The sequence below is a fragment of the Saccopteryx bilineata genome, chromosome 9 (genome assembly GCF_036850765.1).
Source record: "Saccopteryx bilineata isolate mSacBil1 chromosome 9, mSacBil1_pri_phased_curated, whole genome shotgun sequence".
NCBI classification, from domain to species: Eukaryota; Metazoa; Chordata; class Mammalia; order Chiroptera; family Emballonuridae; genus Saccopteryx; species Saccopteryx bilineata.
In genome coordinates, this window is record NC_089498.1 from 8,671,519 (window position 1) to 8,696,284 (window position 24,766).

The following is a 24,766-nucleotide window of genomic DNA, read 5'->3' on the forward strand; positions in this document are numbered from 1 at the left end:
TCAGCAAGTGTTTACAGCCGGGGCGGGACCCTCCCGCCACTCACATTAAACTTTTACAGAGAAACAACCAAGTCTCGGTTTTTCCTTTCCCCCTTCCCTGCATAATCCCGAGTAATGAATTAGTCCCAAAGCAGAAAGATGCCCCTAACCCCCGCACTGCTTTTCCGCCTCCCTGTGGTGTTTATAATGTAAAGGCAATGTCAGCGGCTCGTGTCTGTTCTCGGCTGCCCCTTCGTCTGTGTGTAAATTTCTGTTCCATAATTAGAGTTGCAGGTTCCCCTTTGCTCTACCCTGCCCTCGAGCTGCAGAGTGACATCAGACATAGTTTATGTCCGCTCAGCTACGCTGACAGTCTAAGGCCACTTGTGTATTTCATGCTGTCCCTGTCAAGTTTGCTTTATCCCAGCCACGAAAGAGACCCCGAGCCCAAGGCCTCCACCTCCGCAGACTCAAAGCAGCACGATCCTGAGGCAATCCGAGGCACCATCTCTGAAAGGTGCCAGCTTTGGGGCAGAGGAGGAAAGCGGGCCAGGGGAGCCACCCCCACGTCACATCGGTGGATTCACCACTGTCTGTTAAAGGCCTCGTACTCGGCATCGTGCTGGTGTGATGGCTGTGAAGTCTGCAGACTGTCTTTGTCTTCAGGACTCGTGGAGAGAGCAAAACTAAACAACCGGGAAGCAGAGGCCCGTACAGCTTTAACACATCCACAGGAAATGGATCTTGCAGAACCAGGAGGAAAGAGCGAGGTGGCATCTCCCCAGGGATAGGACGGGCTCCTGGGCTACCTCCCTGCGCCTGCCTGGAGCTCCAAAGTCACCCTGTGCCTTCCTGCCGAGGTGCGGAGCCCTCAGAGGACCGTGAAACGCAAAAGCTCGGTAGCGCCCAGCTCGTCTCAAACGCAGACCAGCTCTGTGGCCTGCTACCAGTGGCTGAACCTCTGCGACCAGTGGCTGAATCCCTCTGCACCTCAGGTGCTCATCTGTGACAACAGAGCAAGCACCCCTCCCTTGCTTCCCCCCCAGGGACACAGGGAGAGTGGAAGAGAGCAAGTCGTGAACATGGACTCCGTGGAGCAGGTCGTGTGCGGAGGCTGGAAGCAGCCGAGGCACTGATGCCCTTCATGTCCGCCGCAGCCACACGGCCTCCCTCACCCCCATCCACCTCGACGGACGAGGGATGTGTTTTCCTAGTCATTGGGACATTATATATGGCCCTGGTCATCCGTCCAAGGCAGAGGTGAGAAACATCAGCTGAGCGTCCGAGCTGTTAGTGTCAAAGAGGCAAAACCGTCTGTCTGGCTGCCCCATCTTTTCCGTTTCCATGCGGATATTCCGCATCGCAGAGCCGGGAAGGGGTAGGGGAAGCCAGCCGCAGGACACAAGCGCGTGAAGGAAGGTGGTTAGTTCTTGAAATGGCACCATCGTGGCAATGAAACATTTCGTCTGAAATACGCTCTTTTCCCAGGACTCGGCAGCCGGCAGCCGGAGCGCCAACCCCGGAGTTCCCACACTGGTTCTATCGTACCAGGCGAGGCACGCCCCCTCAGGCGCCAGCTCCTGTAGAACAAAACAAGTGCTATCCAATTTCAGGCAGATAGGACAGCTACACTCTAAATGCCGCGGGAGCCGGGATTTTAATTGTCTTGCTGACTACCAAGTCCCCAGTCCCTGACTCAGTCAGTGCTCTTTAATAACAAGCTCTCAATAAATGCTTACTGAGGAAATGAATGGAGGGTCACATTAAAAAAAAAGAAAAAAACTCAACCTCAGGTCTAGAGTCTTGTGATCATTCCAGAAATATCAGGTCACTTTCCCAAATGACTGTGGTGCCAATTGAGCAGAATTAGAGCGATGTAAGAACAGCTAACTCATTAGAATGGAGACAGCATGAGGGCAGGAACCTGTTTAGTTCAGTGTGAGTCCTCACCTCTTAGAACCACGCCCACCGTTTAGTAAGTAAGCAATAAATGTGCTGTATAAATGATATGTGCTGTTCTTCCCAGCCAGGCTGTAAGCTAGTTAAAGAGAAAGGCCAACAAACAGCCTCAGATTCTCCGACACCCTCACCAGCACCTCGTACTGTGTGTGCACAAGTGATATTCCAGCGTTTATAGCAGCGTAGGGCCATAGACCATCCGGGCCCAAGGGGTCTCAGAGCCGCCACCACAGGTCAATAGCAAATCACTCTGATGTGGGAGTTGTGCAATAGTTTTGACTACAAAGTAACAGAAACATCTCTGTGGTCCCTGAAACTCTTCGGGCAGACAGCATTTCGACAGAAGAATTACACTGTGAAATTCCACAATCCTCTGTCACTATGAAAAATGTCACGAAGGGGATTTTTCTTACAAAAACAACAGCATGCAAAAGTCATCAGTCCTGGAGAACGCAAAGATAAATGAAGAAACCAAGAGCAACGGGTCCAGTGGCTGGGGTTTTATGAACAGACGAGCCCACCGCCCCACTCAGCTGGAAGACCCTCCTGGGGTCCTCTTTTATAGCAGGTGATGAATCATCTTCACGATATCTTTAAATGGATGATCAATACTATATTTTCCCATAAAATGTTTGGTTTGAAATCCGATTTTAAGTGCATTAGAGTTTTTGTGCACCGAGTGGTTGAATGCCATAAAAAATTGTCATCAAATACGAAAGAAATACGGCAGAGATTAATTGCCGTATTTATTTATGAGTCTATAAAATACCTTGTGAGAGTCCTGGCACATTTTTGGGATACCAATTTGAACCTTCAGGAAAAGTTAAAAGCATTACAAGGGACTGCGGGGAGATTTATTATCAGAATGTTTTTAATTGCAGACCCAAGCAGACATCCAGGTATTAGAATGACTCTGCCCTTAATGGGCACGTCTCATGTGTTTCTCTTTTCTTTTTTTCCTTTAAAAATGATATATTTCCCATATTTTTATTGATTTGTCGTACGTAAATCACTGCGGTCAGCGTGTGACATCAGAAATGGTCCCGGCTTCCCTAAAGTAGTGGGCCCCCGTGGCAGTGGAAAGAAGGTTCCTTCCTGGTCAATCCTAATAATCAGCTTTACAAAGTGGGAGAAATCAGAGTGGAAGAGAATGCCACTAATAAGACAAAAAATGTGAATGGCCTGAAACTGCTCATATTTTAATCAAAGCTTTCAGGTCTGTGACACCGAAATCCTTTAGGGGGATGACAAAATAGCGTCCTTATAAACTGTTGGCAATGCGGCGTGCAAACATGCACGTTCTCCAGCAGTAGTCGGAGCCAGAGCCACCCAGCCCCCCTCCCTGTCTGAGCAGGCCATGACTCTGTCCCTAATTGTACCCTCAAGACCATGCATAGGCCCTGTCACAGAGGGGAGAAAGGCCACGGCCCCCACCCCGTCCCTACCCCTCCCACCCCCCACCTCAGTGAGCCAGATGTTGTCCCTTTTAAGGTCTTTATTTCTTCTGTGCGTTTCTTCCCCCAAAGACTTGAGCTTCCAAAACTCTTCCCTGGTTTCCAAATCCATTCATCTGTTGTTTACTTTCCATTTTAATTCTCTGAAAACACAGAAGATGCCTTGAGCTTAGCGTTAGAAAGATGCCACCATCCACAGGGTAAAATGATCAAGAATTTCAATACATCCTCGCCACTTTGAAAGTGAGTATCAAATGCCCTGAACTCCCCAGGCTACGAGGCAAAAACAGAGATTAAACATTTTTTTTCTCTTCCCGAAAATAGACACTAACCAAATACAATTAATTGTTGTCATTGTGTTTTGGTTTTTTTTTAATTTGGCTGAATTTCTTCTGAGGTTTTTTTGTTATTGTTGTTGCTGCTGCGGTTTTTGTTTTCATACATACTTAGTCACAGCTGGGTCTGCTTGCTGCTTTCCATGTTAATTAATGATCCACACCAAATTTCTAAAAAGTCCCCAATTACATAAGCTCTTTCCTAATACAGGTTGATATAAAAAACCATGTAGCAGTGACCCTGAACGTCTGTGCTTCCCCCAGAATCTCTTTAGATATTTTCCCCCCCCGCTCAGTTATGCTGTGTCATCCTGAGCATCGCGTGTGACTTCTCTCAGTCGGGTTGGAGTTAGCAACATCTCCTAGCAAGGCCTGGCTTTCGATGTGTTTGAAATATGGTGTGTGGCAAGGCCCGAAGTCTGGGGAGGTCTGGATTCTGGTCCCTACCCTGTCATCCATGGGGTTATGTGATCTTGGATTTGCTTCTCACCTCTCCAGCATCCCCATCCTGCGTCTTCAGTAAGAAAAAGCGGAGGGGTTTGGGAAAAGCTCCCAAGCATGCTCCGAATATAAAGGGATCGTGTTATTAACAAGCTCTCCTTCTGAACTCTGAGCTCTGGTTTCTACTCGGTTTGCGGGCATACCAGCATCTCTGCATTCCGTCTCACTTTTTCTTTACTTTCTCCAGAAGTTTGGTCTTTCTATTTGCCACCACCCTGCCAAGCGACATCAACACCGTCATCTGGGAATTACTGCCTTTTCATTTTCCCCTCCTGATGCCAGAATGGCTGTTGACAATATGTAGTCAGGCAAGGCAGGGGCTCACAGTGTTTCACAATCAGATGCCATGCGCACTACTTCCGTCAAAACAATTAGTGTTCATTTCGGCTTTGCTCGGGGAGGCCTGTGGTGACTGGTCAGTATAAATTATAGATGTGTCTGTCCAGATGGACTCGCTCATTTGTGCATAGATTGGAGGAAATTTCATTCTTCTCACTTCAAAAGCAGTCCCTTAAAAAAAAATCTGTGCTTAAACAATATAATTTAGTTCATTTTCCTCTATATTATTGTGCCCATATACTCACATATCACTCTATGAGGCACTTGAAGTGGATTTGGGGCATTTCTGGGGTGCCCCTCCCATGCTTTTCCCAATAAAATTTTCTATCTTTAAGAAATGATGGACATTTAGCCCAAAATAACACAATATGGTTTGTTTTCGTGTGTGTGTGTGTGTGTGTGTGTGTGTGTGTGATGCTCACATTCAAGTTTCTTGTTAAAGACACATCTTCTACTCTGCTGGCTGGGCCCGTCAGTGCATTGAAAGCAACATGGAAATATACAAGGGGGGCTGTTAATACACTCTCTGCTCCCAATAAGCCTTTGATTGCTTACTCTGCTTCATATTTGTTTTAATGAGCAGCTACAGGGGATATCAGGGCACGCTGTATAAGACAACAAAGGAATCTGTCTCCTAGGGTCAATAGATAGTTTTCTCTACTTGCTTCAGTACAATTCTCTGTGTACACATAGACAATTGGCCATCTTTTCTGAAACTACATGGAGCAGCGCCGAACAAGGCCATGGAAGGCCCGCGTGGTGGAGAAGCACAGAGTCCTCCCACGCGGGAGTGGGCGCCTGTCATCAGTCAGGAGGATGAGAATAAGTCCCACAACAGTATCCCTGCATTCAGAGTTCCAAGAAACAGACTTTTTTTCACCTGAGGGTTCTGACAGATGAGAGGGTGATGATCCTGGTGTGACCGCTGGCTTTGTTTCGTTATGGGTCCCCCATAGGGTCCCAACAAAGGATGCTCCAGGCGGTGACAATCCCATGTCAGCAGTCCAGGGTAGGTTTGCAGTGGGTGCACCTCTCCCTAGGAAAGAAATACTCAGTCGGGGCCTCCCACACCTGGCCGTGGGAGGCTTCCTCGGCTTTCACTGCGCTGCGCCGCAAAGCAACTGTGAGGACGGGAAAATCTGCTCTGCATGTTTTCTCTCTCCACATGAAGAAAAAAGGCAGAGGTATCTCCCCAGCCCGGCCTCCCAATTTACTTCACCGCTGTTCTTCCTCCTCTTTTCTTTTTCTTTTGAAAAATCGTGTTGCTTTTCTCTAATCCTAGAGAGCAAAGACGAGAGGGAGGCCTGGAGGCCCTTCGCACGCACTGATTCCGCAGAGGTCTTATAAATCAGCCAAAAATCAATACGTTCTACGTGGTAGCTTCTCCTTTGCAACCAGATCGCCAGGGGACAGAACTAATGCTTTCTCCACCACCATCCCCATTTTATATATATATAAAATCTGCTTAGAAGCGAATGGATAATCAAAGTTGCTGAGTAAGGATTTCAACTATCTAATTTTATTACTTTACAATTGACATACCTTCCCTCTGGAAATGTTTGCAATTAATTAATTAGCAGTAATCTTCCCCAAGGGACTAATTTAATGAATTCTCTCCAATTCTCACTTAAAAAAAAAAAAAAAAAAGCAAGCTTAGATGTATCCAAGCTGCAAATGTGTGGACTGTCTCCAAAGTGCATTTTGACAAATAAAGGGATCTATCTATTACGATGAATTTTTATCACTAAATCAATCAGGTGATGACCATAATTCTTTTTCTAACTAGGAGTTTTCCCGAGGGGTTGAAGGCAAGGTTTCTCCAGGGGAAGGACCCTCACTGGGTTGGTTAGTATTATATTTAGCGTGCAGTTTGTCCTCTGGTTAATCTCAGGTGGAAACTGCGGTTTGCAGCCTCTTTAAGTGCCTCGTCGGTTCTACAGAATCTGACGAGAGAAAAATGACGCTGGAAATTCTAAAAAGGTCTCTGGCTTCCGGGCCTACCAGTTCTGTCTGTAAGCAAGGTGCCAGGGGCAAATAAGGTCCCAGCGCTTGTCCTGGGCCTCGCAAGGACTCAGGGCAGAGACCCTGGCTGTCCCTAACCTTGAGGCTACACTGTCTTGCGTTTCAACTAGAAAATAAAACTTGGACCAACCCCCCTGATTCCTCCCGAGAGGTGCGGTGAGGGCCTGGGAGAGCGTTTTGTAAACTGTAAAGCGCGGTGACCCTGTGAGTGAAAGGCGAGGCTTTCTGAGATTGCTGGCCTGCAAATCCAAAAGCCAGAGTTCCACTCGCATTCCGGCAGCATCCGCCCAAGACCTCCAGACTGGCCGTCCCTTTTTGCCCCCACAGGACGCGGGCTGGAGGCCCTCGGGGGGAGGTTCCAGGCCTGGGGACTGAGCTTTCGGGTGGTGTGTGCGGAGTCCACCGTGCTTGCAAACTGCAGCCTGAAGCAGGCTTAGAGGACGCAGCCCTTTTTCGGGCGCCAACGAGCTCCTCCGCCCATCAGTGCCCCCTTGAGGACCCCTGGGATGAAGGGGGGAGGTCAGACCGCTAGGCCCAGCCAGGCGTCCGGGAAGAAGGGAGGAACGCAGAGAATGGGCCGCTGAACCGCGGCTCGCCAGCGCCACCCCCAGTGGAGCGCAGCGGCTGCAGCTCGGCCCCGGCGCCTTCCTGCGGATCCCAGCTTCGCCGTGGGCACAGCGGGCGGTGCGCACGAGACAGCGGATCCTCACCTTCCGAGGAGATGCTCAGGGGTCTTAGCCCGAGGTCTGCAGATGTCAGGGATCAGACTTGGCGCGTTTCTGGGTAGGCTCCGAGGTGACGTGAACTTTGGCCTCGAGGGGGCGCTATTTGGCTTATTCGAAGGCTAAAGGGCTACAGCGAAGCCCCGGGGTCAAGGCCCTGGCCAAAGCCAGGGCTTGGAGAGCCTGAATCCTACTTGACTTGGGGAGACTGGAGAGCGGAACCAAATTCCCCGAGGACAAAGACAGGCGAGCCAGTGGGATTCACCGACGCCGCCCAGCACTGCCCCAAGGAGCGCGGGGCCTGTGGCGAGAACAAACTTTCCGGCGGCAGAGGGGCGGAGGAGCCAGGCTGGAGACTTCTCCCTCGAGCCTCTGCTCTCCTCCACCTGCTGGTGTGCAACCTCCGCCCAGCCTTCTCCCACCCTAGTTCCCTCCCCTCCCCAGAGCGCCTCTGTTCACTTGGACTCTTCATCTCTCTCCTCTCCCCTCCTCCTTCTCCCTCTTGCTTTTCTCCCCCACTTTTCTCCTCTTTTTTTTCTCCCGTATCTTCTTTTGTATTCTCTCCTCCTTCGCCGCCTAGGTTGCTTCTCTCCTCCTCCAGGCCGCAGGGAGGAGGTAAGCGCTCTGCGCCCCGGGCCTGCGCGGCGCAGAGGGAGGCGTTTCTCTTACTTCTCCCGGGTAATTTGGAGAGACTGTAAGTGCGCGCGCGCGTGAGTGTAAGGCGAAAGGGTAGGATCGAGCGCCAAGCAGAGAGGGTCAGGGTCTTTGACATTCCTCACCAGCTGCACAAACCTCCCGGAACAAGTGTGAGTGTGGGTGGGAGTGCGCGCGCGCACGGGCTAACCGCGCTTGGCACGTTTGGTGGCCCGGGGCCCCAGGGCCCGAGGGCCCGCCTGGCGGCCCGGGATTACCGTGACGTCACTTTGAGCCTCTGGCCACCTTGGATTGGGACACCTCCGGAACAGCACAGCCCCGCGCCGCGCCTCACCTTGCCTCGCCATCGCGCGCCTTTGGAAACCTGCATCCTCTCCCTTCCCCTGACCATCCATGGGCCCTTCTGTCTTCCGGACCACGCGGGCCGGCGGAACGCCTTCTAGAGCGCAGGGCTCAGCAGCTGGGCTGCCCTTGGCTCTGCCTCCAGTAGCGCCAAGAGGACGGAAGACCCGGCGCTGGGCACCCGCAGCCGTGTGAGGAACCGAGGCAGCACACGGCTGGAGGCGCAGGACCGCGTGAGGCGAGAACAAGCAAAAGAAGAGGGAGGCAGGCCAGGGACAGCCACCATGTCCTTCCCGCACTTCGGACACCCGTACAGCAGCGCTTCCCAGGTAAGAAGCGCCTCCACAGGGAACGGGGACAGCCTGGGTGGGAAGGGTGCCCAGGGTACACGCCTGCCTCTGCGCGCCCTCCTCTTGCACGTGTCTCCCGAGAAACCAGAGGGAGCAGGGACAAGAATACGGTATCACAGTCTGTTCTTACATCTTCAGTCCCTAGCCAAAAACGTTCCACTCCCCCAATGCAAGGAAAATCGGGTGACCGGAAACTTGGACACTCTGAGCACCCGCTCAACGAAGTGGCTGCGATCTCAGAGGTGTTCCAGACAGGCCTCCTTACTGCAGTGATCTTCCAGGTGGCCAGGAGAGTTTCAGAAAATTAAAAACACTTCCAGTCCAGAGCGTTGCCTGTGTCACAGTTTTTCTGTTACTGTTCGATGTTGACCTCCCTCCATATCTTCTCCCTTCCTTGAGTCCATCCAACCTTTCTGCTTCTGGTTCCTGCAGATTTCCAGACCGGTGTAGGTATTGTGCAGTGACAAGGGTTTCCTGAGGAAATTCTGGGACAGCTACCACTGTTCTCCAGTTTCTCTCCAGAGTGCCAGGCGCATTTTCCTGAAGTTTAGTCCCAGCCTAACCTCTGACCCGCTTTGTGATCTTGGACAAGTCTGCACTTTCCCCGGTCTTCTTGTCCTTTCTATAAAATGGGAGTCGGTATGAGACGTGATGAAGGTCTCTAAGGCCAACTTCTGGCCCTGCCTTTGTAGGATCCTGTGATGGGGAAGGGGCGGGGTTCTGCGAGGGAACCGGTCGAGTCTGTCTTCTGTAATTCGGGTTTCAGAGTGTTCCCAGTGCCGGACCCCCTGGGACCCTGAAGCCTTAGCAACAGCTGAGGAGTATTTCTAAGGACGGTTTGGATAAATTGTGTCTTCGAATAATTCCCGTCTCAGGGCTCAGCAGAATGCTCAGCATACGGTGGTATTTACTGTTGAATGAAGGGGAGATCCGGCAGTCCCGCCGCTGGCTCTCGCCAGCCAGAGGCGCCGGTCTCTGACCTCTCGTGCCCCTCTCGCGCCCCCGTAGTTTCTGGTGTCTGCAAGTTCCAGCGCCACTTGCTGCGAATCCGCCCCGCGCTCCGTCCCAGATGTGGCCTCAGGCTCCACCCCAGCGGCAGCTCTCTGCTTAGCACCCTACGATAGCCGATTGCTGGGTAGTGGGCGACCCGAGCTGGGCGCGGCTCTGGGCATCTATGGAGCCCCCTACGCGGCCGCTGCAGCTGCCCAGAGCTACCCCGGGTACCTGCCCTACAGCCCGGAGCCGCCTGCGTTGTACGGGGCGCTGGTGAGTACACAGTGTGGGGCTTGGTTTGGGTCTGTGCGCCGGCACCCACCAGGGCTGAGGGCAGGAGTGGCAGCTGCGAGTGAAATCCAGTGTGATATCTCCAGGGAAAAGCTAGAAAGGACGCACATCTCCGAGGACAGGAAATGGTTAGGATTGTGCATAAGGGAGGAAAACATCTTTACACCATTTTTCAGTTTGCAGAAGTCCATACTGTTGAGAAAACATTTTCATTTCTATTAATTCTGTGAGGTGAGCAAGTCATCACTTTTCTCAATTTAAAGATGAGGAAATTGGGATACACAGGTCAACACCTCACCAAAGTCATAGGTACACAAAGGTCAAGGCGCAGCTCAGAAGGAGCTCAGCAGGGAACTTCCCCGGCTGGGGGTGGCGGGGGAGGGGCACACAGCAGTAACAGCAAGGGCTAATATTTACTGCTTATACCACACCAGGAATTCTGCCAAGCTCTCTTCTTCAGTAACCTATAAGGGACTATGTTATCCCCCGTTTTATCAAGGGGAAACTGAGGCATGGGGTGGTTAACAATTGTTCCCAAGATCATACAGCCAAAGCAGGAAGTGGTACTGGGATTTAAACCAGGCTTGACTCTGGAGTTTACACCCTTGGCAACTCACTCCTTCCTCCTCCCCAAATGTAGGTGGTCCTGAATTCTTTCTTCCTCCCCCGACAGAATCCACAGTATGAATTTAAGGAGACTGCAGGGAACTTTACAGCAGGCCTGTCGCAACCAGGAGCCTATTATCCCTACGAGCCGACTCTGGGGCAATACCAGTACGACCGGTGAGGCATGGGGCACGCTGGGGGCTCGCAGCAGCCAGAGTCCTTCCCTCTCTGCTGCCCAGAGGGGGTTGATGGGGCAGGGGAGGAGGAGGGGGAGGGGCTGGGAAGAAGAAGAGCAGAGCCTCACTTCAGAGCTGCACACTGCCTCCTGCCTGGCGCCCCAGGTTGCCAGCCGCATAACTGTGAGCCAGGCCCTCCCCGCAGGTATGGAGCCATGGAGCTGAGTGGCGCAGGGCGCAGGAAGAACGCCACCCGCGAAACCACCAGCACGCTCAAGGCCTGGCTCAACGAGCACCGCAAGAACCCCTACCCCACCAAGGGCGAGAAGATCATGCTGGCCATCATCACCAAGATGACCCTCACCCAGGTGTCCACCTGGTTCGCCAACGCACGCCGGCGCCTCAAGAAGGAGAACAAGATGACGTGGGCGCCCAAGAACAAAGGCGGGGAGGAGAGGAAGGCGGAGGGTGGAGCAGAGGAATCGCTGGGCTGCCTAAACGGTGACACCAAAGGTACCCAAACTGCTCACTGCCCCCCCTTCCTGGGGGGTGGCTTTTAGGGAAGGTGCCCCTTGCTTCCCCTCGCCCCTGCATCCCCGGGGGCCTTTGCCCCCAATTCCCTGCAGAACCAGCTTCTCCGGGACTGTCAGTGTCACCTCTGACAAGCCTTCCCTGGCCTCCTAAGCCAGTGTGGCTTCCCGGCCCTTCTATCTCCTTCACCACACTCATCACTATGACCCCTTTAAGAATTTCAGCCCCTCTAGAAGGGATCTTCTCTTAAATTAATGCCTAAATGACGTCTGGCACATCGTTAGCACTCCCTGAACATTTGCGGAATCAAATCGTACACACCAGCCACCTGTGGGTGTGGAGATTGGGTAGCAAGGGTCCCCTTGCTTTAATGCGGTTGAGAAACTGAGGTCCAGGTCTCAGAGCAGCTGCGCAAAGTGTGGGTCTCCTTGGCCTGGGGGTGCACGGAGAGGAAGAGACTTCTCAGGGATGCGTTCAAGGCTGGGGTGGGAAGTCTTTCCCAGGGGCAGGCCCCCAGCCCCCGGGCACGGGTAAGAGATGATGTGGCCAGCCTGAATTGCTCCGAGAACGCCCTGAGTGCGGGCGCATCTTGCTAAAAGCTTCTCGTGGGTGGGCACTCCCGCGGATTTCCCCTGGGGCCTGGGGCTTTTCTCACTCGCTCCTGATTTCCTGCAGACGTTGCTACTAGCCAGGAAGCTCCCGGACTCCGGCTGAGTGACTTGGAAGACTTGGAGGAAGAGGAGGAGGAAGAGGAGGAGGAGGAAGCCGAAGAAGAGGAAGCAGTGGCCACAGCTACGGACAGGCTGGCTGAGTTTCACAAGGACACGCAGTCGTCGCCGGCGCCATGCGCTGCGGTCCGAGTGGGCAGGCTGGGGCGCAGGGAGTGCGGCCTGGCGGCGCCCCGCTTCTCCTTCAGTGAGCCCCCAGGATCGGGAGACGCTGACTTCCTCCGCGAGGAGCCGGGGGGTCCCACACTGACCATGCACTACCCGTGCAGCGAGAAACCGCGCATCTGGTCGCTGGCGCACACCGCGGCCGCCAGCTCTGTCGAAGGTGCCCCTCCGTCCCCGCCCAAGCCACGAAGTCCTCAGTGCCACCTGATTCCTGGACAGCCTCCAAGCTCGGGCGGGAGACCCGCGGTCCCCAGAGACTCCGCACGGGATGAGTCTTCCCGCGCAGTCAAGGCCTTTGGAAAACCCACGTTTGCTCTGCAGGGGCTGCCCCTGAACTGCGCGCCGTGCCTGCGGCGGAGGGAGCCGGCAGTGCAGCGCCCTTACCCGGCGGGAGCAGAAGGTAGCGAGCCCCCAAAGGCGCTGGGAGTACTTAAAAGACACCTACTGCCCCGTGCTGCCCAGCCATTGAACATCCTCTCTGACTCTGGGGTGTGCCCACGTTCCACTTGGCACAAGATGGTCCCACAGCACTCTTTGAAATGGATGCTTAGAGATATTTCTAGTTTCCCCCTCATTTTAAAGCCAATTAATAGTAATAAGCTCAGAGTGAGACAGTAACTTACCTAGGATCACTTAGAAATCATGAAGAGATGGGCAACCTACATCTCTGCCAAAGGTACCAGGTGGGCACCATTGCAACCTTCTGGCACAGGTGCCCTTCTCCCCTTCCTGCCCTGCAGAGGCGGGCAGCTGGCCCTGCTGCACTCTCATCTGGAGCTTGCTCGGGCTAGGCAGGCACCTGGGCTTTCTGCGAGGTGTGAGGAGCAGGGCCAGACCTGTACAATTGGTGTAAGGCCAGTGCTTGCCTCTCTGCAGCCCACCAGTACCCCTGCGGAGGGGAGTGCGGGGCGGGGGTCGTCCCTCCAGCACCCCCAAGATCTCACCCCTGAGCAGGATGTGGCTGCCAATTAGTGTCTCCCGCCCCCCCCCCCCCGGCTGGTTCTTTGGCCATGCCTGGTGGAAGGAAACTTCACCCCACAAAAGGATGTTCCCTAAGCAGTTGGCAGCCTTCAGCAATTACTGTCAGATTGCGCTCTTTGTAGTAATTTCTCTCAGGATTAACCGCTGGTTTAGAAAATTGGGTTACATTGTTATTTGAATTTACACATAACGGGGTCCAAATGTTACCTCTGGCAAGCAAATTGCTTCTAGACCTTTGATTCCCTTCAGATGAGACACCACTGACCTCAGCTTTCCTAGGAATCGCCACCAAGTGGCCTTCGGGTTTTAATCAACCTTTCCTCTCTCAGCAGGTTAGCGCAACGGTGCGATTTGCAGAAGAATCTTGGAAATAAGCCCTGCTTTTTGAACTCTTCACGCTAAGAAGCTGGGAGACCTCACCAGGAAGTCAGGGCTCTTACTTCGCTGAAGAGACAGAGACACAGAAACCTTTCTGTTGACCTTCCCTGCACGTGCGGAGCTGGGAGCTGGGAGTGGCTAGCAGCCCGGCAGCACGTCAGACCCCAGAGGAAGTGGCAGGGCACTTTGGGGAAGGCTGGGCTGGGCTGCCTTCCCTCCTCCGGATTCCGGGTCTGAAGCCGCTTCCTCTCCTGCTCACCCCCGCCCCCTTCACTTGTAACCTCCACGTTGACTTGGCCCCTAAGGACCACTCATGTCTTCTCCCCTTCCCCACTCCTTGTGCCCTTAAAAATAATCAAGCTGAACCTAAGCTGTGTGGCCTCTCTGTGACAGGGGTGCTTGGAAAGTTCGAGGGGGATGGAATGTGGCCAGAGGGTTTTGGGGACAGGCTGGCCTGGGTTGCAAACTCAGTTCCATTCATAGCAGGGGAAGAAATGAACAAGGTCTGGGCCAAGGCCGGGTCGCCAGCGACTTAGCCCACGGAACTCGGCGGCATAGTGGCTGAGCCTGGCTGACTCTGGGCATATTCGTGCGCGTCCTGGGTGGAGGGACCGCAACTGTGAGGTCGGAGATGGTGGGAGCTGTTAGGATATTTGTCTGGAAGCTGCATGTGTTTCCCGGTTTGTACTTGGGTTTTCAGTCATTGGGAGGAGGGACGACAGGGATCTTCTTGGCGTCCCTTGGCACCGGCCGCTGGGACCCCCGCGCTCCTCGGGTGGGACGGAATGGCCAAGTCCCACAGCTTTGCCAGGTTGCTGAAAGGGGAGACGGAGTTTTCTTTCCGTTAAATCAGTGTCAGCAAACACTTCCGGTACAGGCCGACCAATGGGAGCCGGCGGGCGGGGAAGGGGGCTTTGTCCCGGGTGCGAGCGGTGTGGGGAGTGCGCAGGGGGCTGAGGTGTTGGGAGATGCCCGCGCAGTGCCCGAGTTCGCGTCCCCAGCCTGGTGGCCTGGGCTTCAGCCCGCGCGCGCGCGCCGCTGCTCAATGGGAAAGAGGGAGGTGAACCCGGCCCCGGGACTAGTGCGGAGCTCTGGGGAGCGGGTAGGTGCGGGAGGGCGGCTGCAGTGTGCGCCTGTGGGCTCGACACTTGAGCAGCTGTGTCTCCGTGGCTGGGCTGTAGCCGGACCCGCCCTGGTTGGGGGGTGGCCTTCCGGACCAGCGGGGATGCCAGCCAGCCAGCTCACTGAAGTCTGGGGCGGGAAGGGTCCGTGTCCTGGCGGAGAAGGAAGGCAGAGAGATTTTAAGACCCTGGGAGGCTGCAGGAGGGAGGTGGGGTTGTTAAACTGAGGAGCAGGCGGCAGCCACCTACCTCGATGACCCACCCTGTCTTCTTTCCTTTAGAACATCGGACTCAGAAGGGACTTTAGAGATACGAACGACAAAATACAAAACCTACCCACACATAAGGCATGACGGGAAGGCAAGGGACTGGCTCAGGGTCACGCAGAACCCATGCTGGGACGGACCCCAACTTCCCACTCAGGAGCCTTGTTCGGTTCGTTCTCCCTCCCCACTTCCTCTGGGAAGTCCCCTCCCCGCTTTTGCTCTGCCCTGCGCAGCAGATGCGCCTGCCCCAACCTCCCCCGGGACTCTGCCGTCGCCCTCACTGACCCGTGGCTTAGGGTCCGGGAAATTAAACTGCGAAAAGATAAACATTATTTCCAGTCGGCTTTGGAGGATTAACGCTTGTAATAAAGAGCATTAGCTGGAGGTTTCTTTCAAGGCGCTCTCGACCACGCCCCCTCCTGGGGGACCGGGGGGACCCCTCCCTAGGTGGCAGAGTCTGCTGACGCTTGTTCCTAGGCCCCCCATTGGGGGTGGGGCTCCAGCCAGCCATTCGGTGGCCGGAGAGTGGTCCTCAGCATCGCAGAGTCAGCACTAGGAGATGCGGAAGTGAAGGCCAGGGAGAACGGACCCCCCCAAGCCAGAGGTCACGGGGCTGAACAGAGAGTAAGGGATGCAGGCTGGGCGGATCTGACCCGAACACTGCCCCCAGCTGCTCAGCCTTTTAAAAGAACAGTGAGCCTTGGGGAAGAAGCCCACGTGAGTGGTCCTGCCTTGCCACCAGGACCTCAGGAGGTTGTCTCTCCATCTCTCTTCCGGAAGGCCTAGCCTCTCCGTACCTCCCCCAGCCCATAGCAGCAGCCTGCAGCCAGGGTGGTCCCCACGATCGAGGCCTCATTGGCTGCAGACAGTGGGGTGTGAGACGGGCCAAAGACAGTAGCCTGGAATCCTAGAACATGGCTTTGCCGTCTCAACACCATCATACCTTATTACGTGATCTGGCCAAACCCCTTCCCTCTCTGTTTCCCCTGCTGTAAAACACAAGCATGGTCTAGCTCTCCATCCGGGGTATGGGTGAGGGGCCTGAGAATGGCCCCTCTGAGCCTGCGATTATCCCAGCCTCAGGCCCCAATGGCAATCTGTTCCCACCCTCTGTGCCTGCCCCGGGAGCCTCCTGCAAATCTCCCAGCATAATCTCCCAGAATCATATTTTGAATACTGTTTTGATTAAACAGCAGGGGCAGGGGAGGGAGGACACAGCCCTGCTCTCCTCGGCTGAGCCTGCTGGTACCCACAGACACCCTCAGCGCTCTGCAACGTGCTTGTCAGTGGACACAGGAAGGTGACATCCTCAGGTTGGGAGTCTGTAGGAGCTGAACCTCCAAATTTATTCGATGGTTAAAGTGCCCCTTCCGTTGGCTGGGGGTCAGTGGGGGGAGCAGCCACCAGGGGGCCAGGTGGAGAAAGGTTAAACCAGGGATCCATAGCATAACAATGTCTTATGGATTCCTTTCCCACCAGGAGTCAATACATCAGCAATGGACTCACTAGATGACCTCTGTTGTCACATCTGGCTCTAAGAGCCTATGACCCTGCTAGTGATGATACGAGCTTATGGAGCTCTTACCATGTGCCAGACTCCATGTCGTGTCTTTTAATTGCCCTGATTCATGTATATGTAATAACAGTCCTAGGGAGCATTATGCTATACTTACTAGCAGGCCTTCTAATGAATGAGGAAACAGAAGCTCAGAGAGGTTAAGTAACGAGATGTCAGTTATCTGGCTTGCATGCAAAGGAGTCACAGTCTTGAGTATCGCTGATTCTTAAGCACTAAGCTCTACTAAAAATACATTCTATTATTTTAAGATTCTTTTATTCCATTATAAACAAGAGCCTTGTTTCTGAGACTCTAAATGCCTATGTATTTATTATCTCACATCTCTGGAATGCCAGCTCACCCTCCTTCCTTCTCAGGACTTTGCCCAATGGACAAAGACTTCTGGTGCTTCCTAGGCCCACCCCCATTTCTGGGCCAAGAGCATCCCCCACCTTTCCCACTCACCACACCTCCCTGGGAACGGGGCTTTCCAAGACAGTGCTCGGCAAAATGCAGCCTGCAGACCTTCACTGTCCGAATCAGCCCCTAACAGAGGAACCCTGTGGGCAAGCGGGCTCGAAGCACTGCCTCTGTGTCCAACAAGCGCCTGGGCACTCTCAGGGGCCTCTGGCCTCAGTAGCAGTGGCTGAACCTCAAGTGGCCAGACCTAAAGCTCAGCAGGAGGGGTTAGGACACCTGCTGTTGGCCCAGAGTAAATCACATCCCAGGAACAGGTGCAAACATTTCCTCGAGGATTTAATCTGGATTCACATTCAATCTCCTCATCTGGTTCATCTCTCCCCCTGCCCCCATCCTGAAGCTCAGAGACGATGTGCTGTTTTGGGGAGGGGAGGAGGTAGCCTAGGGGACTAGCGTGCCTCTCCCGGCCCTCTGCAGACAAACCAGGGTTTCGGGGCTGGAAGCATCTCAGGGGCCCCCTGTACCTCAGTGTGTAAGAGGATTCCATCCCCAAACACGACCATGCAGTCGAGAACCTCTACACACTTGGGGGAAGCCAACACGAGGAAGGAAAGGCTCTATCTTTAACAAGTACAGTGATGGGAAGGTGTCAGGAGACACAGCCAGCGGCAGCCTCGGCAGCGTTAGAAAATTCTTTCTTTTTTTTGTACCAAATTCTTTCTCCACGTAGCTTCTAAAATCTGTCTCCTCAACTAACAGGTCTTGCTCCTTTCCACCTTCCCTCTTTCTCCCACCGTCCACTCTCCCCTCCCCCCTCCTCCTCAGTGGGACTTGTTAGGCCCTTACTCTGTGATCAGAGGAAGAATGGAGTCTACTGGCTGTCTCCCAGCTGCACGGCTGATGACCGCTCTATCGGGGTCATGTTCTTCGTTAGACATGAAGAGGGGGAGAAACAGTGATCTGGGTCCTTGGGCTCAGTCCCCGAGTGTCTCTGAGACTCAGCTTTCTCCTAGTAGGTTGGGATCACGTTCAACCATGCAGCCCTTTGGTAATTTCCACATTTCTCTCATTTAGCGGCCATGGGGACAACGGTTTAGATCAGTGTCGCTTGAATTTTAGTCATTGGCAAACCAACTCCCTGATTGTTGCCAAGAGCTAAAGAGGGGTTGCAGACACGCACCGACAGAGGCGGCTCCTTGGTAAGTCAGAAAGGGAGCTGAGAAATGAATCGTTCCGGGCGCTCTGCGATTCAGCATTAGCTAACGCCGTGACCACGTGACCAGCTCGCGTCGCAGCAGCTGGTACACATTCTCGTCTTGGGCAAGTGAATCTGCATTAATGTAAAGGGTGATAATTATTTGTGAGACCATCAGAGACTGATGCCTTCCCCTCGTTGCCTGGGACTGCCTCCAAATTCCAAATGGGCTTTATTGAAAGCCTTAGACACCCTGCCTGAGAAAAATGATGCCAACAGTGACAATGACGAGGAGCCTGGTGCGGCAGCTCTCCGCCCGGTGCTGCATAAATCCAGGCAGGGAGCTGTTTTAGCTTGTTTTGATTTTTAGCACCAATATCCAGTCTATACCCTAGACCAATTAAATCCAATCTCCAAGGGCGAGGCCCACAGTAATTTTTTTAAAGCTTCCAAGCGATCCCAATGCTCAGCCAAGGCTGAGAACCAATAAACTGGAGCCAGGCTGTTTCTCTGTCCAACCCCAGCATTTTCCAGAAGCAGTGTAGAGGTGAGGGGTGGCGTTTGGCAGACTGACTGTCTAGAAGCCTATGGTTTTCCCCTTGAATCTATAGATTTTCTGTTTGTTTTTCCCATGGTGAAATGAGGTATACAGTCATCCCTAGCCACATCGCGGTTCACTTTTCACGGTTTCACTATATTGTGGATTTTTAAATTGTATACACCGTATTTTTTGCTCAATAAGATGCACTCCCCCCACCACCACAAATTGAGGAGAATATGCCCATGCATCTTAGGGAGCGAAAAGTACGGTATTTTATTAAGTATTTAACACACTATTTGGTTCAGTACATTTTTTTTTCTTATTTTCCTCCTTAAAACCCTAGGCGTGTCTTATGGTCAGGTGCGTCTTATGGGACGAAAACTATGGTATCTAATTTTGTATCGTGGATTTTTCACTATCCCGTGGGATTTTTGTATTATATAGGTATTTTTTATATATTTATTATTTTAATTATTTTTGCAGTAAAATAAGCAAAATAGGTTTGGAAAAGGTTAATAACAGTGTGGGAAAGGTTTATAAGAGTGTAGGGAGGGTTCATAAAGCCTTAAAATATATATAAATAATAAAATAAATATAATATAAGGTTGCTACTTCGCAGATTTTTGCCTGTCACGGGGGGGGGGGGAGGGTTCTGGAATCTAACCCCCACGATAGACGAGGGACCACTGTCATACGTACATTTTCCCCCACGGTGTATGGAGGAGCCCAAGGATGGTCGTAATCCTGGACACCCGAGGTCAGCGTCAAGCCCAGAGGAGTTCTCCTTGAGCCCCGCCCACCCCATATCCCGGTTGCCAGCACGTAGAGTGGAATTGTGCCGAGTCACCCGTGGGGGCATCTCAGAGCTGGCTCTGAGCAGAGGTGCAGGCCCTTTGGAAACACCAAGTGTTTCTTGGTGTTCTAGTTATGTATACATCACAGAGGCAAAATCACTCCCAAACTTACTGGTTCAAACCAACAGCCGTCATTGGTTTTTGCTCAAGGATCTGTCATTTGCGCAGCGTTCCGTGGGAATGGGTGGCTTCTGATCCACGTGATGTTCGAGGAGGCGGCTCAACTGGAGGTGGAGATCTGCTTCCCAGGAGGATCTGGGTTCTCCCACCTGCAGAGCGTCCCCCTTCCCTGTGGGCAGCGTGAGCGTCCCGCATCATGACAGCTGGCTTCCACGAGTCCTGGGTGGAAGTCACAGGGTTTCTTATGCCTTATCCTCAGAAGTCTCGGAATGTCACTTCCACTGGGTGCTCTTCATCAAGCAAGTCACTAAAACTAGTCCAGGGTCAAGGGGGTTGGGGGGACCCAACTCCATCACCTAATGGGAGGAGTAGCATAGAGTGTGCAGCCATCTTCACCCAAATTGGTATCCCTGTTGAAGGTACAGTTGTGAATTCAGTTGCAGACTTTACTCTCCCATTCGACATGTGGACTTAGGATTCTGTCTGGCCAGCTTGGGCTGCCATGATAAAACACCACAGACTAGGTGGCTTAGTGGCGTAAACAACAGCCATTTATTTTATCATAGTTCTGGAGGCTGGAAGCCCAAGACCAAGGTGATGGCTGACTCAATTCCTGGCGAGAGCCCTCCTCCTGACTGCAGATGGCCACCTTCTCACGGCATCCTCCAAAGGGAGAGAAACAAATCTCCGGGGTCTCTTCTCTTCTTATAAGGGCACCAGCCCGATTGGATGAGGGTCCTACCCTGATGACATCATTTAACTGTTAGCACCTCCACCAGTCCCCATCTCCAAAGACAGGTCCATTGGGTTTAGGACTTCAACATGTGAATTCTGGAGAGTCACAAACATCAGTTTATAACAAATGCTAACCCGGAACCTAAGATGGACCAGACCACTTAGGAATCAAAAGACCAGGAAGATGGTGCTAACTCTCTGGTCAATGGTTTGGTTCAGTCTCTTGCTATAGAAGGTGCTGGTTGGGACAGGCATCCAACTGTCTATCACATTCTCCCCATCAGTGTCCTGGCCTGACAAGGTGTTTCAACCTCAGTGTGGAAGGAGAGGACAGAGGTATAGACGCACGTGCTGTTAAGTGCCTCATGCTTCATAACATCACATAGCAACTCTCCATTCTACAAACCAGGACATCAGGTCTTACATAAGTGAATTCCTTCATACAGAGCCCAGGTCTGTGCGAGCCCAAAGCCCAGGCTACGCCCGTCCAGTGAAGGCAGGAGGCTGAGTGCACCCACTCAAAGAGCGTACTGTGCAGCAAAATGGTGAGAACGCAGCCTCTGAACCCTGGATTGCCCGGGTTTGAATCCCAGCTCTGCCACTTACTAGCTGTGTGACCTGAAGCAAGAGGCACAGCCTGTTGGGAACTCAGTGTCCTCATCTCTAAAGTGGCAATAGTAATAGCACCTGCCTCACAGGACTGTTGTGAGGACTCAACAGTTGCTATGTAAAGCATTAGAATCGTGCCTGGCCTATGTAGAATACATTCGATAAAAAGCCAGCTGTAATTTCTCCTACTGTACCCCAGCTGCCCCCCACAGCAAGGCCTGGAGTCACTGCTGTGTCCCCCTCCCCACCCCCTGCCTTGCTCATTACGCCAGTTCCATGTCACAGCTCACAAACGGCCGTCTTCCCTAGAGCGAAGACATGGGGTCTTTCACTCAGTGTCCATTTAGGGAAGAAACCTCACCAAGCAGGCTTTATGAATTGATCACACTTCCCCTTATCAAGATTGATTGCACACTTGCCCACGGTCAGTCCCTCTGTGGTCGCAGCTAATGACTTCAACCCACCACACGTTTCCTCCGCATTCGCTTCAGAAAATCGTTCTGAACAGCGAGACTGCTTTAATAGCCACTTGGTGCTAATGATGCCTTTTAAGTGCATAAAGAGAATCTCTAAGTACCAAACGGGAGGCCCACTGACTGGTGACAACAGCTATTGACATTGACCCGAAGACAAGGTCAGAAAGCGGCCGACCATGGGGACTGTCACTGGGCCTAACAGTGGGGGTGTCTTGAGCACATTGGAAAACTCCTCGTTATTCCCTGGGTCTCCCCGAAAGCTTGCATCGTTGACTGACGCCCCTGTGTGACTGCAGAGTGTTCCAGCCTCCGCTGCTGGCTTTCCCCTTGAAGATACAGGTCATGTCCCAGCTTACACCGTGTTCAATTGATACTTTCTTTAAATAGACTCACTTTTACATGTTTAAATAAATGTTTTTTAAAAACAACAACATCGCAATGCTCCCCACTCTTTATGTCCACCCTTCCCTCACTGCGTGGTCACAGGCCATGCTCAGCTGGGTCGAGAGGCGGCTTGGTAGCATGAGTAGGAATATGAACATAGGAGGAAGGGTGAGCTGGTTCACGATCTGGACCCCGGCACGGGGTCCCGGGCGATGGTGAGCCAGTCACACCTTCGTCTCTCCGCGTCTCATGTCTCATCCGAGCCTCGGCTTCACACGAGTCGGATGGGCTAACGCCGGAACCTCACAGGTCAGATGGGCTAACACTGGAACCCGCTGGTGCCGTGACGGCGAGGGTAAACTCAGCTGAGGAATGGGAAGTGTTTAGCTCAGGGACTGGCATCCACGCACTCAGGAAATATTGGCTCTGACCATGCAGCTTGCCCCATGACAGTGGGACTCCCTGGGGAAGTGACAGGCAGTGCAGCCTGCTGTCCACAGCCTTGCCACGATCATGATATGAAATAGAGTTCTACGTATGCCATGGGTCACCTCACTGTGAGGTCTCAGTTCTGTCAGCAAAGGGCCACTCCCCAAAGATGGAATCTGGGCACGTGATGTCACTCTCAGCCCAACGCCTGATCCCACTACCACACTTCTCCCTCACCTGCGCGCATGCTCCTCTCAGGAACAGCTGTGGAGCCGCCCTCTCCCAGGCACGCAGACCCGGTGCGCGGGGAGGTGTCCGCTGCCTTGCCCTTGACCTTTCGTCTCATGGCCTCCCCAACCTCCCAGTTCGGAAACACACTGGGTCCGGTCTCCCTTTTCATCGTCAGTGGTTGGTGTTTCGATCCCGTCTGTGAGGTCGGAGCAGAGCAGTGGGTGAGGCCACTCTCAGGGAAGGGGTTCCTGAGGGGTGGTTGGAGCCAGGAGGAGGGACATGGCCAAAGGGCGATTCCTACACTTCCAGAAAGCAAGGAGAAAGGGGGGACTCCATGGGAGAGAAGCAAAGTGGAGCCTGGATCAGGGTGAGGGAGTGCACTGAGGATGCGCAAATGAGTGGGCGCTGGGAACATCAGCTTGGGGACATCAGCTCGGAGAGCCAGAGGGCAAGGAGCTGGGGGGGGGGGGGAGTGAGCAAGCTTGGAACGTTCAGGAAATCAAGTCCCCTAATGCTGAACATCCCGTAGACTTCCCTAATGTGTAGCGTGCTAGGTATCAAACACGTGAGGCAGAAGGGAGTGGGGTATTCTTACATTGTTTTACAAAGCTGAATTCTCGAACATCCACTCGAACTGAAACACAGATACATCTAACCTGAGAGGTAGACGGCATCCCTTTGATGGGGCGCCCAGGGGGAGCCGCCCCAGGGGCGGGAGCAGACGCTCCACCTGCTCTCTTAGTCTAACTCCCAGCCGCTGTGCAGCCCTGTCCCGTAACGGTGACATTTGACATATGACACCCATGAGTTTCACTTGACCCCTTTGTCAGGTGCCATTAAATGGCCTGAAGTTAAAATGTTAATTATCATTAATCATCTTTTATGAAATAGCTTCGCCGAGCCATAAATTCAGCTGAGAGGGGCCTCTTACGTGGAGCTGACGGTTTATGGGGTACTGGCCGTCAGAGAAGGCGCCTGAGTATGAGGACGTTTCTAGAGGTTTGAGTTACAAAGAGAAAAAGGCATGCTTACAGGTGGGATGTGAACAACAGACAGTGAGACCTGAGACAAAAGAAGAGGTGGCAGGAGGACATCCTGATGGCAGGAGGACATCCTGATGACAGGGGAGACTGTGAACTTGGCCAGGACAGGGAGGGGTCAGTTTCATCTACCTTGCTCCCTACACCAAGCTCAGTGGCCAATTCAAAGTAAATACAAAAAAATAATTAAAAAAAGTAAAAAAGTGAATGGATAAGGAAAAAGAGAGGAAGGACAAGGAAAAGAGGGAAAGATCAAGGGAGGAAAAGTTGGAGAGAAAGTTGGAGAGTATGTCAAAGGCATATAAAGAGGAAAGGGCCCCAAGTTCTGCTCTTGAGTTTAAGACCCTGGGAACCTTTGTATTTACATATCTGCTTGTTTATTTTTTGGCTTGATATATGAAAGTGCAATTATCTCTCTCACCCCTGTTCAAAAAAAATCTTTTTAAAAATCAATAAAACAATTGGATTTAAAAAACAACAACACATAAGCGTGTGTTTCAAGGTTAACTCAGATCAACTTCCTTTCCACGGGGACAAAGACAAGAACATTCTAGAGTTCCACTGTGCTACGGGAGTGACTGTCGTCAGCAATGCTGTATCGTGCACTTACAAGTTTGTAAGGAGGGTAGATCTCAGGTTCGGGTTCTTACCACCAAACAAAACTGGACTAAAATCAAAACCAAATAAAAGTAAAGGGACACAAGGAACTTTGGGAGGTGATAGGTCCGTAGGTCTACTACCTTGAAGATGGTGTTACAGAAACTTACATATGTCCAAATTCATCCGCTTCTATACATTAAATGTGTGCAGTTTTTATATATCAAATACACCTCCATAAAGCTGTTCAAGCATTCTTTTCCGAGGTACAGACATGCGCAGAGAAGTGGGTGGCAAGGTCAGATCGCGTGCCGAAGCGAGATCCGTGGTCCTGTCTGGAAGATGAATTACTTGAGCCCAGAAGCCGCACGTATTAGAAGGTGAGGTGGGTGCCAGTCAGCCCAGCCCTGCTGCAGGAGGTCATGAAAGGCCATGCACCAAGGCAGTGATAAGAGTTAGAAGAGCAAGCCTGTCGTTCTCCAGATTGGAGGTCAAGAAAAAAAAACAACAATAGAGAAACAACCTCAAGCCCTAGTTGATGAGAGCTTCAACTGCATGGAAACAGATGACTTAGCGTATTTTTTAAAAGCCTGGCTTCATTAAGGTGATTGTAGCCTGTACATCGAGGTGACTTTTCTTCCTCTCCGGAGAAAATGAAACAAAGGTAAACTTTTTTGAGGCAGT

General features: G+C 52.6%; 1 protein-coding gene across 2 annotated transcripts; it reads left to right on the forward strand.

Moving 5' to 3' along the window:
* The first annotated feature begins 8,093 nt into the window (after window positions 1-8,093).
* IRX6 (iroquois homeobox 6) lies at window positions 8,094-13,876 on the forward strand. 2 transcript variants are annotated; one of them, XM_066242757.1, is made up of 6 exons: window positions 8,094-8,636; window positions 9,666-9,923; window positions 10,615-10,724; window positions 10,929-11,236; window positions 11,930-12,547; window positions 13,458-13,876. In XM_066242757.1, the coding sequence occupies exons 1-6, from the start codon at window positions 8,592-8,594 to the stop codon at window positions 13,463-13,465; spliced, it is 1,347 nt and encodes a 448-aa protein (XP_066098854.1). In that variant the 5' UTR covers window positions 8,094-8,591; the 3' UTR covers window positions 13,466-13,876. The 2 variants fall into 2 exon arrangements, with proteins under 2 accessions (XP_066098854.1, XP_066098855.1); XM_066242758.1 differs by having other exon boundaries at window positions 13,461-13,876.
* The last annotated feature ends 10,890 nt before the right edge of the window (window positions 13,877-24,766 follow it).